The sequence below is a fragment of the Onychostoma macrolepis genome, chromosome 18 (assembly GCF_012432095.1).
Source record: "Onychostoma macrolepis isolate SWU-2019 chromosome 18, ASM1243209v1, whole genome shotgun sequence".
Taxonomy (NCBI): Eukaryota; Metazoa; Chordata; class Actinopteri; order Cypriniformes; family Cyprinidae; genus Onychostoma; species Onychostoma macrolepis.
This window is the reverse complement of record NC_081172.1, coordinates 4,553,184-4,570,302: the sequence shown is the minus strand read 5'-3', so window position 1 is coordinate 4,570,302 and position 17,119 is coordinate 4,553,184. Positions and strand designations below refer to the sequence as shown.

At 40.2% G+C, this 17,119-nt stretch overlaps 1 protein-coding gene across 3 annotated transcripts in view; it reads right to left on the bottom strand.

Annotated features, from left to right (window-relative positions):
* Window positions 1–2,440: 2,440 nt before the first annotated feature.
* Window positions 2,441–17,119, bottom strand: part of zfhx3a (zinc finger homeobox 3a) — a 36,859-nt gene continuing 22,180 nt past the window's right edge. For all 3 annotated transcript variants that reach the window (XM_058751840.1, XM_058751841.1, XM_058751839.1), the window contains exons 4-9: window positions 15,864–15,953; window positions 15,443–15,564; window positions 14,890–15,090; window positions 13,210–13,306; window positions 6,043–11,367; window positions 2,441–5,942 (exon numbers count right to left, since the gene is read on the bottom strand). In XM_058751840.1, coding sequence (XP_058607823.1) covers window positions 4,630–5,942; window positions 6,043–11,367; window positions 13,210–13,306; window positions 14,890–15,090; window positions 15,443–15,564; window positions 15,864–15,953 — 7,148 coding nt within the window. In that variant the 3' untranslated portion in view covers window positions 2,441–4,629. The remainder of the gene's footprint in view (window positions 5,943–6,042; window positions 11,368–13,209; window positions 13,307–14,889; window positions 15,091–15,442; window positions 15,565–15,863; window positions 15,954–17,119) is intronic.

Here is a 17,119-nt window from a genome sequence, read left to right as displayed (position 1 = left end):
AATAAAGATGAGCTGGCCTTTCTCCGCATACATCATAGATCATGTATCAGCAGAGCCCATCTATCAGAACACAAGAGGAGCTGAAATGCTCATAACGGCCCTGCGCGGCCCAGTATTAAAACCAATGAGATGGGGGAAGGGTCTCTCTGAAGGTACCACAATCCACTTTGTTTCGAAACACGGGTGGGCTTGGCATTTAATGCAGTTTTTACAAATGATCTCCGTGTTAATATGTCGACATGCAAAACCAATGACGCTATTGCATCTTCAATCTATTAGGTCTAGGCAATTACAGAAATGATTCTCCATTAAGCAGGCAAACACATGGTCTGCTGCACTATGCTGTTTGAAAACGCACGAGACATAGGCTAAGTAGTTTTGCATAGCATTCTCTCAAAGTGCTTTAAAGAAAAGAGAAAACCCTCTTCAAGTCATCTTCCAAAGAACAAGCTTTCACGCACAAAACGCCTGACGCATCACATCTAGCTCTGACGCCAACTATGCACGAGGCAGGATCTCCATATCCCGTCCTGCTTTTTCATTTTAAAATCTGCTGCACGAGAAAGATTCAATCTCTCCGATGCCATAAAAAACACGGTCGGTTACAGCTTCTATTCACACAGGGCCGTTAATATTAATAATATCATCCTCACTCAGAGGAAACTCATCTGGCTAAATGTCACAAGTTTAATTAATGACTGGTCCGGGCTGACCTCGGCTGAGGAGGAGGGAGTCTTGCAGCCCCTAATGCCATGCAGGCAAACTGGAATAATTTAGCATGTTAAACGCAAAGTCAATTAACCTTCGTCGGCAGCCAATGACGTGCAGCCCCCACTCGAACCGGCGTCGTTCTACAGAATCATCTGCACTGCGCCCCTGATGAAGGGATACGCAGATGCATGAGTCATTAGTGGGAAATGGTTTCTGTTTTCCGCAAAGCCGCGGACTAATTGTACAATAAAAAACAATTAGTGCGTATTGATTCGTTTACGCCGTGATTTACCTCAGCTCAGACAGGATTATGATGCGCAGTACGGGTAAGTGCTAGATGAAGACGGCTGTGAAGCTCTTTGGGTGGGAGGTTTGGAATACCTCTGGAAAACACGTCACTCGAGTTCCATTTTCCCGCTTTAGCAAAGCCTAATTAAAATATATGTCGAAGCCCTGGAACAGTGGCTATAATAACTGTCTAAAATGAGCCCTCGAAACGCAATCAAAAGCTCTCGCGGTTCTTTAGATATACGGTTTAGTGCTGCCCATCACCCTCCTGTATCTATCTTAATGAGATGTGCAGAAATCATTCAGAGACGTGATGTAATTTAGTCCTCATCTCCCAGCACGATACGCAATCACACACGCGCTCGGCTCCGACATAATGCGACAAACTACAACTAGTTAGGCTACTTATAATCAACCAACCAATAGTCGGTAGAAAGGTTTGTTGATTGTATTGGGAACGTTCTGGTTTTGTCAGACATTTGAAACATTTTACTTTAATAAGTAGAACGCTAGTTGATTATTAACATAACAAGGTAGCCTATATCATACACAATATTATTGTATGGACTATAAGAACATGTAGAATTGTTGTTTTACTTACCTAGGCTATCCTGAATGTAGCCTAATACTTGACTGTGATTGGTCAGTGGCTATTTCCAATGGAAACACTATAAGGGACAATTTGGTCAGGACATCTCTGTAAGCAAGCTAATAGAACAATTTATTTGTATGCATTTGGTAAGTGGGATAACAGTCATCTGGTCATTATGGCAAAATAAACCGCTTCTTGGTGATGGAACACTGTCCCGATCACCCTGTTGATGTTTATTGTGATAATGACCGGTTGACCCTATATTAACTCTTTAATAGGCCTACACCTTCAATTTGAGAACTGAAACATTAACTTAAAAACACTGCTAAAAAAAATCCTGATTATATGCAGAGAACATTAGATCCTTAAATTTATAGGAAAAGTGGAGTAGGCATAACTCTCTCACATACGTACACAAATAGAAGGACAAAATATTTTTTTCTTTTCTGAATAACCCTTTGCATTACATATATCGACCACAAGTCAACACTGTTATCAACGCCGTCTCTTGCTAATACACATGAACTTGAATCTCAGTTTGAACTTTAGCTGCATTGATTTTGTCTCGTTTAACCTCCATTGATTTCTAGTGCTTTGGCTGATTGCCCGTCTCCTCTACACTGCCTCAGCAGAGTACGGTGCATGCAATCAGATTAAGGACATAGCAGAAACGCACATGATCAAATCACAGAACTTCGATCACTACAAATTTGGTGTGCATTTTCAGTGAAAATGTGTTACTTGCAACCTTCAATCTGTCAGACAAGGGAGTCAAAAAGTCTTTTAAAAAGAGTCCCTGGGTGCTCCGAGGACCATAAAGACATGTCAAATTATTAAAAGGAAACAGATTTTATTCACTTTAAATGCTTGTATATAAGAGGACAGGAGACATTAGCCCAGTGAGTCACATGAATAAACACAAGTGCATCATGAACATACATTATTTGGCGATCGCTACAGTAATAACATTTCCAGGAACACGCAGAGTAAACATTCTCTCACAGCAGGTCCAGACTCAGGAGTGAGAGCATACGTTACAGTCCCTTTAGAAGTAGAATACAATGGAGAGAAGAAAAAAAAACACAAAATCAATTGAAATGACAAATGTGATATTTGGAATGCAAACTTTGTATAAATATAACATCATTGGTTTTCAACATTGGTTGGCTAAGAGGAGAACATAATGTAGTTCATGGAGAGTCACAGTCTTCACAGTCATGTGTGGACACAACTGCAGTGGAACGGGGACAGGGTTTGTGGCTACTGACGGTCGTCATTAAAGCTTCAGCGAAAAGCAAAATCAAGCATGCATCTTAGTACAAACCTACATTAGCAGCACACACTATTTCCTCAACAATTAGACCCAGTACATTTAGTAGACCAAACAATAAGAAACAAAATCAAGAGAGATAACCAGACAAAAAGAAAGGCCAGACACAGAGAAGCAAACTGTGTAACCTCCACCTCTATAATACAAACTACAATGGCTGCACAACAGTGCTGTCCCATATCTTCAGAGTAAGCTTTCTGTTTTTTGTTTTGTTTTTATTTTTGGTTCTCTGGTTGTTTCATATATGAGGTCAGAAATGTTCTAATAAGTTAGCTAAAACAGTTTTCTCGTAGCTGGCTCCATCATCTAAAAAGATTTCCATTCCTTAAAAACAGTAATATTTTCTAAAGTATAAAGTTTTTTTCCATCCTTTGTATGCACCAATGGTAAGACTACTTTATCTTTGGATTTTCCATTAAAGCAATACTGTAAGTTATTATTGTTTCATAATATCATCACTGTAATTATTGTTAGTCTCGGCAAGTGCAGAAATGTTAAGAAATAAAATAACCATGTAGTGAAGAAGTAATGAAAATCTACTGTCTTAAAAGTGAAATTACAGTATTGAAGGCAAAAGAAGAAAAAAAATAATAAGTGCACAATCGAAATGTTCTGTTTAGAAGACAACAAAAATAGAAAATATCTTATAGATGTGCATCGATCTAATTCATACACAGATAGGGTCTTTCAACTTGGCTCAGTGCAGGAGAGGAAGTTGGTTGTACAGTGACAATTTTCAACAGCATTAGAGGGTAAATGCTATGTTTTAACATGAGCATGGCTAAACAGCCTCAAGTGTCTTTGACTGGGACAATACAAAAGTTAAATATACAAGTAATTTGTTTTAAACCTACCATACAATTAAGTCATCTGAATTCAACAATCTACGCAACACCAAAATGTTCATACATGTATCTATCATTAACACAGAATGTTTTTTTTGTCATTTTTCGCAAAAAAAACAAACAAAAAAACCCTAAATCATATTTTCCCACAATTTACAAAGGTCTGCAATACGCTTTGTGTCTGGACAAGTACATGTCCAAGAAAAAAAACATCTACTAGCTTAGTTGCAATTTCAGGACTTTGAAAACAAATTAGAATTGGACGTTTTCATTCATTACACATTTCTTTTGGGCTTCATATATTTTCTATTGGTATGTCTTGTAACAGAACAAAATTGAGAGCTGTTGACCTGAGAGAAGACAACATCAAAATACATTACATCACTTCATTAAGCCAATAATATAATATCTTAACACTTGACAGGGCAAAAAATAGTGTGGGTGTTTTATGAGTGTCTGTTAAAACACATGTGTTATAAACAGACTTTTGGTTAGTTAGGTAATCATGAAACCATCTTAGGTTCTTCACCAGTCTTTAGCTGTGCACCCTTTAGTTTCCAAACAGTTTACATATACTCAAGTTTTAGTTAAAAACCAGCATATTGAAATGGAAAAAACATTCTACTGACACTTGTTTTTGGTTACAAGCACTGTTAATGCAAGTTGGATCCTACAGGATTCAGTCCTTTTAAAACAGTCAGCCAAACTAGCTCTGGATCATAGCTTTCCCCAAGTGTAATATACAGTGGAGACGTTTTGTTCAACTTTCCTCCTTTTTTTTTTCTTCACGTAGTCTTTTCTAAAGCTGTCCAAGCCATAAAAACAATGGTTATGGAAAGCATCAAACCTCTTGCTCCAATATATTATGTCAAGTCTTGTCCCTCCTCTGACTCGTTGTTGTCGCAACGCCCATCCACAGAGTCTATTGGTTTTACGTGACAAGTCTTTGCAGGGCTTGTCAGGCTTGAGGTAACATTTGAAGGCGAAAGAACATGATGTGAGGGAGAAGCCGGTGAGCTTTGGGAAGCCTCAGGTAAAGCTGAAGTCAGGGGCGAGCTTTGGAGACGTCTATCGGGCTGGTCAGAGTTGGTTGGGTTGGGGATGGAGGTTTCTGAAGGAGTCCCTAAAGAAGACTGGGCAGTTGTAGAAGATCTCTGTTCACTGGATGGGTTTGACTGAGAGGTAGATGAGGGACTGATGTGAGGTAATCGAGGAGAAGCATGCTCTTTGGCATTCAGTTTCTCTGCCACTCTTTGTCTATGCTGAGGGTACTCCAGATGTTTGATGAGCTCTGCATTCCCAGTAAGAGACACCTCACAGGCGACACACTCATAAAGGTGACCATCCTTGCCTTCTCCTCTACACTCTGTTTTGGAGGCAATACAGTGGCTTAGAAGAAAGTTATTGTCCACTTCTGGCTGCTTAGCATTGACAGAGTTTATGGAGGGGAAATCTGTGCCAGTGCGTGTGCCTTGCTTCTTGTCATGTTTGGATGAAACTGTGTCCTCTGCATTGAGGCGAGCAGAGATTGGGCTAGGTTTTGGTTTCTCTGGTAGCTGCACTAACTGTTGCTGTTGCAGCTGCAGTCTTTGTTGCATCAGTGCACCCTGCAGATTTTGTTGATATTGCTGGAGAATGGAGCCCGGGGACAGCCCCATTAGAGCCTGTGGCAAGACTGGACCATATGGGAACATGCTATCCATGCCAAACATGGGCTGCAGGAGGCCTCCGGGCATTGGTGTGGGAATATGGGGAGAAAAAAGTGGAGGAAAACCGGGCATCAGACAGGGCAGGAGGTGACTAGGGAGTATAGCAGCTTGGTCAGTTTTCATTGCTGCATGAAGAGCTTGTAGCTGACTTGGGTCCATGGCATACTCTCTTCCATTACTTGGAGTAGATACTGTTGGTCTGGAAGTGTCTGGCTTCTCTTTACTTTTGTAAGAAGAATTTGCACGAGTACCATTTCCCAATGGAGTACTGTCAAGCTTGTTTGTGGGAATCCTGTTACTCTCAGTGTCATTTTCTTTGGGAAACTGGAGTTCTTGTTCCGTGGTCTTTGGGGTCAAGACAGAGTTGGTTGTGCTAACTACATCTTTGTTATCCATAGCTGATATGGCAGAAGAGGGCGTCATGGTTGGCTTGCAGTTCAGCTCATTTACAGGAGGCTCACTGGTACCTTATATAAAAATGAATACATAAAAGGAGTACGGATTACAAGAGATCAGAATTTTTGTAAGTAAATTCATTTAAAAACAAAGTGTAGGTTAGCCACATACCTGTTTTTATGGAAGAAAAATCCTCAGTCATTGTGCTGCTACCACCTGGTAGGCTTGCAGTGGTCTGCATCTGCAGACCTGAGTACATTGAAGACTGGCTCAGACAGTGAAGTGATGTTTGGTTAAAGCCCACTGAGCTCAGTATAGCTTGTGGTTGGACAATTCCCAGAACATCACTTGTCTTTTTTAGATGATCCACTTCTTGCTGCACTATCAGCTGACGAGTAGATACTGAACCCAAATATTCCTTGTCCCTCTCCATCTGGCCACCCAGGGCCTCCTTAACTTTAGCAAGATGTTGCTGGGAGAAGACATGGTCACGAATAGACAAGCGGCCACTGTATTTAACAGAGCAAAGAGTGCACTCTGTCTTAGGTCTATCAATAGAAGTACTCTCTGTGCCAAATTGCTTTGCAAGGCTAAGTTTGGCCTTTTTCTCCTTGGCACGAGCATTCTGAAACCACACCTGAACAACCCTCCTGGCAAGTCCAATGTCATTGCCCAAGGCTTCACATTCAAGCATTGTTGGGGTTTTATAGTCACTAAAGCACGCTTTGAGCACTTTCACCTGTAGGTTGGTCATTTGAGTGCGGTAGCGTTTTTGACTGTGTCTGTCATTATCAAAGCTCTGACTGTTAGAGCTACCAGGGCATGGTGAATCTGGATCAGCCAGGCTGGAATTTTCACTGTAATCTAAGACTAAATCATTATCAAAATCTTTAGCATTAAAGCTCATTGCAGGGCTAACCAATCCAGAAGACATCTTTTCATCACTTTCAGAAGAAGCCTCTCTTTCGGTGCTGGGAGACATGTGGTCAATACTGCCATGTTTAGCCTCTAGAGAGTCATTTCCTTCATCAGTTGTATGGTCATGGGCTGTGTTTGTGTTAGCGTCACAGTTATTCAGCTTGCTTTGTTCAAGATTTTGATAAACTGACACGGAAGGCATCTCAAAATCTTCCACACCCTCACCTTTAATAGTTTTTGGGCTCAGACGCTGCTGATGTGAAGACAGGTCGATGCTTTTGCATGCTGGAGAGTCAACATCATCAGTGGAGTTCAAAAACTGAGAATAATTGGCAAAATCAAAGAGATCAGATTTGATTTGAGAACCTTCCTGATCTTGAGTCATATTAGGTATTGCCATACTATAGCCTGCATTCTTTGCTTCATGCCAGTGACGTGAACGTATGTGGGCAGCAAGAGCAGTCTGTGCTTTAAAGAGAGCTCGACAGAATGGGCAGCGACGATGGATTTGAGATGGACCCAGTGCCCGAAACTGGCCTTTCCTCTCACGAGCTCGGGTGTTCTGGAACCAGACTTGAACCACTCTTTTCTTGAGACCAACTTCGCTGGAGATATGATCAAGCATCTTGCGTGTTGGATTGGAGTCCAAAAGATATTTATGGTATAAAACCTCCAGCTGCTCTGGTGTAATAGTGGTCCTCATACGTTTGTCTCGCTGGGGTTCCTCCCCATTGTTTTCCCAATCATTTTCCATAGAACTGGATCCTGCTTTCTCTTCAAGTTTTCTCTTCAGAGAGTTTATGGTTGAATCAGGAATGGTGGTCAATGCAGGTGGATTTGCCACTATCTGGGAAATTGTTCCTGAAAGCAGATGCCTTGCAAGTAGAGGATTAGCAGGATCAAACAGCATAAGAGGCATGTCTACAGGACGATCTAGGAACGGTGGGGAGGGAAAGTAACTTTGGGTAAGAAAGTGCATTTGCTGGTGCTCTTGCCAATGTTCAAATGAGGGGAAGCTCAATTTACACTGGATGCAGTGGTAAGGGCTCATATCCTGGGCCGGTTTCTGTTGCTGTTGTTGCTCAGTTGAAGGAATCTCTAAAGGACTAAAAATAGTTTGGGAGCTCTGTGATGGAGCTGGGTTTGTTTCAGATGTGCAGGAAATCTGTTGTTGTTTAGGAGGTGGGTGAGAGGAAATCTCTGTGCTTGCATTTTGGTTCTCCTCACAGAGAGGCTTTGGCTGCTGCATTCTTTTCTTTAATTCCTCAGACTCAGAGTTGACACTAACAGCCTGTTTGGGGTCAGAGGATGATTCATTTGTTTGTTTAAGCTCTCCAGTAAGACTTGTTGTGTGCATATGCTCAGAATCACTGGACTTCACATTAGTACTAGACACAGAAGAACTGGAGGGGCTTGGGCAAGAAGCTGCTTGTGTAAAGCAAGAGGGCCCAGATATTGGACTATGACACTCAGTCTTAAAATCCACTGCAGTTTCATTCAGATCATTCTGCATTTCCTCGTCCTCATCTTTGTAACACTGCATTTTCTGGTGATTAATAAGATCAAAAATGCGTTCAAAGACTATGTTGCATTTCTTACACTGGAAATTGTTGTTGGAAGTACGAAAGTAGCGGTCATTAGATAGGTCTCGACGTTCACCATCCCTCCCTCCCTCTCCTTGGTTTTCATAATTTTTCCGAGCTTTTTGTCTGGCATTTTGAAACCATACCACAATCACACGGGTAGAAAGATTAAGGAGATTAGACAGTTGCTCAAACTCATCATCTTTGGGGTATGCATTGGCATCAAAAAAATCCTGTAATACTCTTAGCTGGTAGTCAGTAAACCTGGTTCTTGAGGACCTCCTACTCCCATAAATCTCTTGTCTTGGTGGTTCAGGAGAGGGTGGTCTAGAATCCACCTTTACATCTTCCAGTGTTGTGATGGGAGGGTTACTAAAGTTATATGGAGAATCCTTGTTGCGTTGACGTTCTTTAAATAGAGTGTTCCGAAACCAGTGCTTTATAACCTTATGTGGCAAACCAGATTTGTTGGCCATCTCATAGATTTGGTCCTCATTTGGAGAATTGTTTATATCAAAATACTGACGCAGAATTCTAAGCTGGTCATCTGTGATTCTGGTTCTAGGTCGTTTACTTTGTTGCTGTAACATGGCTGGAGTCAACTGCTGTTGATAAAGCTGCGTCAAATCAGGAGTCAATCCAGCCTCCACTGGGGGCAGTTGGACAGGGGCCTGAGGAGTTAAAGCTTGCAAAGTTATGGAAGGCATTAGGAGTGAGGGGAAGAGTGGCAGTTCCATGGATAATGGAATTTGAGTTAATGGAGCTTTAACTTGAGGGATGGAGACAGTAGCATGAGTAGCACTGAGTGTAGAGGCAGGAATAATTGGTTGCACTGGTTGTTGTGGCTGCTGCACTGAAGAATTAGGAATCGCAGGAGGGGAAGGAGAAGGCGATGAGACAGGAGAAGTCTCTGGAGTTGCAGGTCTCAATGGGAAGAGTTTGTCGTATTGCTCCCTGTAGTCTTTGGCAAATTTCGCCAATGACTTGCTAGGGAATATGGAATGATGAATCTGCTCTTTATGGCTCTTTAGTATCAGTGCATTTGAAAAAAGCTTCCCACAAGACTCGCACTCTAGCTTCTCCATATCTTCCGAATGACCCACCTCTTTAGTGTCAGACACATCCCCACCATTTGGTATTGGTTCAGTAAGATTTTTCTGATATCTCTCCTTATTTTCATTGTATTGCATGACTAACTCAAAACCAATGTTTTCAAGCAAAGCCTTTGAAGCATTCCCGGGCGCATCATGGGCTATTCTGGGTGGAAGAAATTCATCAAAACTCTCCCCACTGGTTGACATATCTTTGTTTAGCTCTTCATTTTCTTGAGATTTATGATCACGTGTTTTTTCACTGGTGCTGCCTACATTATCAATATCCTTTGATTCTTCATTACTGTTCTGTCCATCTGTGTCCTTCTTACATGGTGGATCATTGGTCAGTTTCTGTTCATCCATTTCAGGATGAATTGCAAGATCTTCATTTAGTTTCTGTTCAGAACAATTTTTTGGGACATCTTTTTTGGAAGACACAGCAGTATTCTCATTGACGTTAGATTTTAATGTGCTTACGCTTAGCCCAGAGCCTTTAAGGTTTACCTCTGGATTCATGCGGAACTCTCCTCCTGGAATAAGAAAAGGAAGAAGCAATTGCTGTTGCTGCTGCACTGGAAGAAGTGCCTCTGTTGCCATAGGAAAAGGGTGTAAAAGTGCAGGATTGAATAAGTGGGACTGAAGAAGAGCAGCCTTCTTTTGGAGCTCTTGCTGGAGATGGGCTTGAGCCTGGGCTAACTGCTGCTGTTGTTGTTGTAATGGTTGTTGTTGTAATGACATCTGTTGTTGCTTGGTAGCTGAATCAATCATGTTTACCAACTTATTCCTCATGTCAGATGTCGAAGGATGACTGGTGTCTGGGTTTGCAGGTGTGCCATTGAGTTCAGTGTTTTGATGGTGGCTTAGACCAGCATTGTTCAAGGAAGTAGCAGGCTTCATGGTTGCAGAAGTGTTGGACAATGCCTTGCCTGGGGGAGGGCCAACAGATTCAGTACTAGAAGTGGATGAATCAAGCTTGGATGCACGAGCTTTGGTCTGGTGCAAGACAGAGCGCATATGAATCTCTAAGGTTGAACTCTGACTATATGCTACATTGCAAATACTACATTTGAATGGTTTGTGGTCTGCATTGTTGACAGGCTCTTGCAAGCCAGTTGACGTGTCCTGCAAAGATCGTTTAAGTTTGTGTAAGTGTGACACTGAGTTGTAGTGAACCAAGAGAATATTCTTCTGGGTGAAAGATTCCTTGCAAACCGTACATTTGAAAGGCCTTGATGGATCCAGAAATTTCTCCATTGTGATATTTGGACCTTTTCTAATAGGAAAAACAGGCTGCTTAGGGTCACATTCAACATTATCTTTAACCAAACTTGAATCATTGTCTGTAGGACTTAGTTTTTCCTCCAAATCACATTCTTCATCATCTTTCATCCCAGTCTCTTCTGGCAATCCCTCCTCTTCACCAAAAGTTTGGTCTCCGGATATCAGAGTCTCACCATTCATCATTAAACCACTGTAAAGCTGATGTATCTGGGTTTCACTTAACTCCAGGTGGCTTGTCTCAAGGTGTTTCCGAAGGGCCTGCATTGTACGAAAACTGCGTTGACAGAGGCAGCACATGGTCGCAGCTCTGATAGCATGGTACTGAGAATGCAGCTGCAGCTTTTCAGGGGTTTTGAATGCTAGGCTGCATTGATTGCATCGGTACTTGTAAATGTGGCGATCAGATATTGCTGTTTGAGATTTCTGGCTATGGAGCTGGTTGAAGTGTGTCTGAAGTGCACTTGAGGATGTAAAGACTTTGTTACAGCCTTTCTGCCAACAAGGAAAAGCAGCATTGTTCTCCTTTGTGGATTCTGCATCTTCCGACGGTTGTTTATAGATTTTTGCTGTCTCCAAGTGAGGTGTTGTACCTCTCTCAGGTTCAGCATCGGTTGAAATTTCTAAAGAAAAAAAAAAAAAAGGAGGATAGATGTGAATTTTTCATGGGGCAAAATTCATTTTAATCTTTCATTTAATTTGGTAATTAAACCAACCACAAATATTGATAAATTACCTTCGGACAAATTATTGAGTCAGATATTAATAATATATATACATATATAATAAATTAATATATACAGTCATGGCCAAAAATATCGGCACCCTTGGTAAATATGATCAAAGGCGGCTGTGAAAATTAATCTTCATTGTTAATCCTTTTGATCTTTTATTTAAAAAATTCACAAAAATCTAACCTTTCATTGGATAATAAGAATTTAAAATGGGGGGAAATATCATTATGAAATAAACGTTTTTCTCTTAATACACATTGGCCACAATTAACGGCACCCTTTTATTCAATACTTTTTGAAACCTCCATTTGCCAGTTTAACAGCTCTAAATGTTCTCCTATAATGCCTGATGAGGTTAGAGAACACCTGACAAGAGATCAGAGACCATTCCTTCATCCAGAATCACTCCAGACCCTTTAGATTCCCAGCTCCATGTTGGTGCTTCTTCTCTTCAGTTCACCCCACTCATTTTCTATAGGGTTCAGGTCAGAGGACTGGAATGGCCAGCAGAAGCTTGGTTTTGTGCTCAGTGACCCATTTTTGTGTTGTTTTTGAGGTTTGTGTTTGAATTATTGTTTTTGGAGTCAGTCACTTAATGATTTTTTTATCTGTTGGTATTTGATAAGAGTCCATGATGCCATGTGTCTAAACAAGATGTCCAGGACCTCCAGCAGAAATATAGGTCCACAACATCAAAAATACAGCAGTATATTTCAATGTACACATGGGGTACTTTTTATCCCCGTGTTCACCAAACCCATCTTGAGTGTTTGCTGCTAAAAAGCTCATTTTTTTAGTTTCATCTGACCATAGAAGCCAGTGCCATTTGACGTTTCAGTCGTGTCTGACAACTGAATATGGTGGAGTTTGTTTTTGGATGAGCAAGGATAATTTTTTTTAAACCCTCCCGAACAACATATGGTGATGTAGGGGCTGTTTCACAATTTTATTTTTAAGGTTTTCTGACCCCGAGACTCAACTATTTTCTGCAATTCTCCAGCTGTGGTCCTTGGAGAGTCTTTAGCCACTCAAACTATCCTTCTCACCGTGCATTAGGACGATACAGACACACGTCCTCTTCCAGGTAGTTTCGTAACATTTTATGTTGATTGGAAATTCTTAATTATTGCCCTGATGGTGGAAATGGGAATTTTCACTGCTCTAGCTCTTTTCTTAAAGCCACTTCAATAATTTGTGAAGCTCAATTATCGTTTGCTGCACATCAGAAATATATTCTTTGGTTTTTCTCATTGTGATGGATGATTAAGGGAATTTGGGCTTTGTTTTCCCTCCTATTTATATTTATGTGAAACAGGAAGCCATGGCTGGATAATTTCATGTTCATAATCACCCTGGAGTGATTCACAAAATTGTGAATATGAATGGGAATATACTTTATATTAGATATATAGATATATAGATATTTTACTCATAAGAATTTCTACGGGTGCCAATAATTGTGTCCAACCTGTATTTGAGAAAAACATTCATTTCATAATGACATTTCCCCCCATTTTAAATTCTTATTATCCAATGAAAGGTTAGATTTTTGTGAATTTTTTTTAAATAAAAAGGATTAACAATGCAGATTAATTTTTACAGCCTTCTTTGATCATATTTACCAAGGGTGCCGATAACTGCCGACCTTATTTAAAATTATGACAAATAAAGAACCATGCTCAACCTAGATTAAAAATAAAAGATTAAACAAATAGTGAGATTTATACTAACCATCCAGTCTCTTTGTTTCATTAGAATTTATCGGCTGTGTATCCGAGTTGTGCACTGGTAAAAACATATTTTCTGGCAGCACGTCTGAAGCAATCACCTGATCACAAGGGAAAAAAGAAATCATAATAGCTTTGATAAATCCATTTTATGGATTAAGTAATCCACAAAATCTCATTATTAAGTCATTTGATTGTTATCTCTGAAAATGATTGGTCATTATGCTGTGTTCGTGCTACATGTGTGCATTAACGATGCATGGTGCGAGAGAATAGACCCTTAACTTCAGATGGCAAAATGGAATCGCAGTCATGAACCAACACTTAAAGGAGTTCAAAGGTTAAGTATGAATGGAAGCCCTCTTTGGTCTGTGACAACACAATTAGCTAACTTTGGATGCAAAAAAGCCACTTTATTTATCTCCCTCTCCTTCGCTCCTTCTGTACCCACTCAACTTTAAAATGTGTAAATCAATGCAACTTTAAGGGGGGAGAGGGAGGGAGAGCAACCAAACAAAATGGCTGCTATTTCCATCACAAAGCACACCATTTCAGGAAAGTGCTGTATTAAAGGGACACGAGGAAAGCACACAAGTCCTCTTCAAGGTCATATTTAATTTAGAACATAATTACCAAGCACGGTTCATAACGAAAATCACCTAGCACTGGCTCAGAACTAATGAAGCACAATTATTTTCATTACTGTATTTCAGTTCGGCTGGGGAAGGGGGGAGAGGAACGCAAAGTGCCGAAGAGAGAAATCAAGAGAGATGGCAGAACAGAGGGCAAGGAAGACCAAGAAAGATAGGAGAGGGGAGAACACATGAATGGAAAGAAAGACAGAAAAGCCTTTTACGCAAAAAAAAGCACTCAGCGCAAGCTGACTGAATTGGCAAAAAATGTCCAACCTTTCAGAAACAGTGAGGCATGTCTGCTTGGGGTTCAAACAAGCTCTTGGTGCATTAGTATCAATTTATATTCTGCAGATAAAAAAGCTAATTTTAATATTCATTGGATTTGAAGCAGCTACCTCTCCTTCCCCACTCAATGTCGTTACTTGTCTCCGCTAGCTCGTACTGGAGTCACTGAGGGTCTGAACACCCCTCCGCATACACACATACGCAGTGCTGAACATTTTCTTGCATAAACACAATTTTACACCATATATAGAAAGAGCATTAGACTGAGTTTTTTTAATATCTAGAAAGCAGCATGGCTGACAGCTAAGATAACATATAATTATAGCAAATAAGATGTGGCCTACACAAAATTGCATAATTTAACACACACTATGCAATATGTAATAAAAATTCTCAATAAATCAAAAATAGCCAAGTTGCTGATTATTTGGCTGCTTGTAAACATACAAATCCTTAAAACCGAACAAATGGACAAATAGATTTTTTTAAATATATCTGTAAATTTTAGAGAGAAAAAATGTGATTCAAAATATATTGTTTTAAATCAATTCTTAATATCTTAAGTTATTTTGTTTCAAGGGAGTTTAGATGTTTTTACTAGGGAACATTTTTTTGCAGTGAGGATTGTGGCTGGAATGGACATTTGTTTTGTTCTAAAATCCCAGGTTGCTTTAAATTTTTACAAAATGACAAACTATACATATAAGCAAAAAATTCTAAATCTACATAGTACATGCATACTGTGTGTCTTTTTTTCTCCTCACCGTGTTGATGAGCTTCTGAGTGCAGTCTGCAGTGACACTGTGCAGATGTGTGAGGTGGGTACGCAAGAGGGCAATACTGTGCAGTGTGTCTTGGCACAGTGGGCAGCGGACAGCAGGCTGAACTGCATGCTGGTTCATCACATGACTCCTTAGACGCTCAATATCAGTATGACGGAACCGACAGAATGGACACTGCCGCATCTGAATGAGAGAAAACAAACAGAAATTTTTACAGAGAGACAATAACTACATGCTGTCTTTGCAGTATCCAGTTCCTTTAAATAATATAAGGGTTTGTTTTTTTCTGTGCACAATGTATAGTGATTGTATCAGATATGCAGTGGTATTAAATGTTATGCACAGTGACTCATTTTTATTATTCGGCTAGTTGTACAGAAAAGTAATGATGGACCAGTGTTGTTTATCTTATATAAACAATAATATGGTATGTAGCATCAGTGGTTTTAAAGAACTTTTATAGATAAATAACATGGCAGTATCACGGTACATTTTACAAAAAAAAAATAATAGTGCAGAGTATGTTGCAGCAGACCTCTTCCTGTATTCGTGGCCGTTTGCAGGGAGAGGGCTCGACTGACTCATCAGATCCAGATGAGGGACGCTTCGGACTGGAAGACGACTCATTTCGCTCCGCTTCCATTTGAATAAATCCCTCTGTGAGTAGCAGCAGCAAACAGAGATCATTTAAAAGGGACACACATTATTGCACATTAACACTAAACTTATTGTCAAACAGTGTTTCCCAATTGGGATCATGGACAGCAGGGAAAAACAATGCAAAATGCAAATAATAATATTTGTATGATAATAATAAGTCACTGTTTTGGATTTTAACAAGAAATATAATTAATCTAATGCAAAATCTAGGTATTGAAGAAATACCAGATGCAAAACCACTGTTGCAATCTTTACATTTTTTTTTATTGTTTTGCAAGGGAGATTTTGTTAAGGACCTGATTTTTTCTCTGTTCTGTCTCCATGTTTATTTCTGTCTTCCTGGTTAGCTGTAACTTCAGTGGGAGAGTCCATCCCATTCTTATCTCCTTAAAAATAAAAAATGAAAAGAAAGAGAGAGAAAAGTTCAGAGAGCGCATCACATTTGACAAATTTGATTTACTAGCCAACTAGTCATTGCATGAAATCTTTTGCATGCATGTGCTATTGTAAAACAAGTTTGACTGCAGAATCACATTCAAACCTATAGGGGTCAGTCTCCACTAGCTCGGAGAGACCCAACCAACCTGCTCAAACATATTAACACAAAGACAGACCGGCACAATACAGTAATAATGTACACAATCTCCTTTAGATTAACACAAAAGTTAAAAATATTGATCCTCTACAGTAAAACACACAAAGAGATATATGAGAAAAGAAAATCAGGAGGAAGCGTTAAAGTCAGTGGCGTCAGCAGAGCTTCATTTGACCTGTGGGGATTTGAAAAGTCACAGGAGGAAGATAATGCAGCAGAGGTCAGGAAGGTCACACACAAAGAGTCCATTTCAAAGCACAAATTGGCGAACAATGCTGCCATGACAGGCTTTAAAAATGATCTTTATACAATAGGTCTTTGCATTGTGCTCAGTTTGAGACTAGTTGTAGCTTTCTTGCAAAAACAGGCTTTTTTTCTGAAAATTGAACTGACTGCATATTCAAAACATGTGGGATGATATTTACTTGCAGTATTTTGGCAACAGCCTTCAGTTTTGGCTTGTTATTTTTTTAATCTGGCAGATGAGCTCCGAGACTCCACAATCAAAAAGAATCCAGAGAGCTGGCAATTCAAAAAGCGCAATGATGCTCTGTTGTTCTTTTGCAGCATCTAAAAGCTTCGGCTGAGCTCCGTAGGTACAAAACACACAGCCTCGGGACACACTAAACCAGATACCCCATTCAACTCCCTCCCTCCCTCCCTCTCCTCATCCTCTTCTCTCTTGCTTTCTGCCTTTCTGCTTTCTTAGCAGAGTAATTGTTCTGCTACGTGGGGGAAGGGAAAAGAAGAACAGAGTTGATTTGGGTGGGTTTTGGGAAGGGGGGCGGTTGTGGTATTAGGGGAGGGGGGCAAGTGGAAACAAAAAAAATGCATGAGGGTTGTCATAACAGACCAATCAAAGGCAGGCCGAGGTATCTTCTGGTGGTTCTTTGAGAAGGTGATTATGACAGAGGGTGAGAGAGAGAGCGAGAAAGGCCATCTGAACACCAATTATCC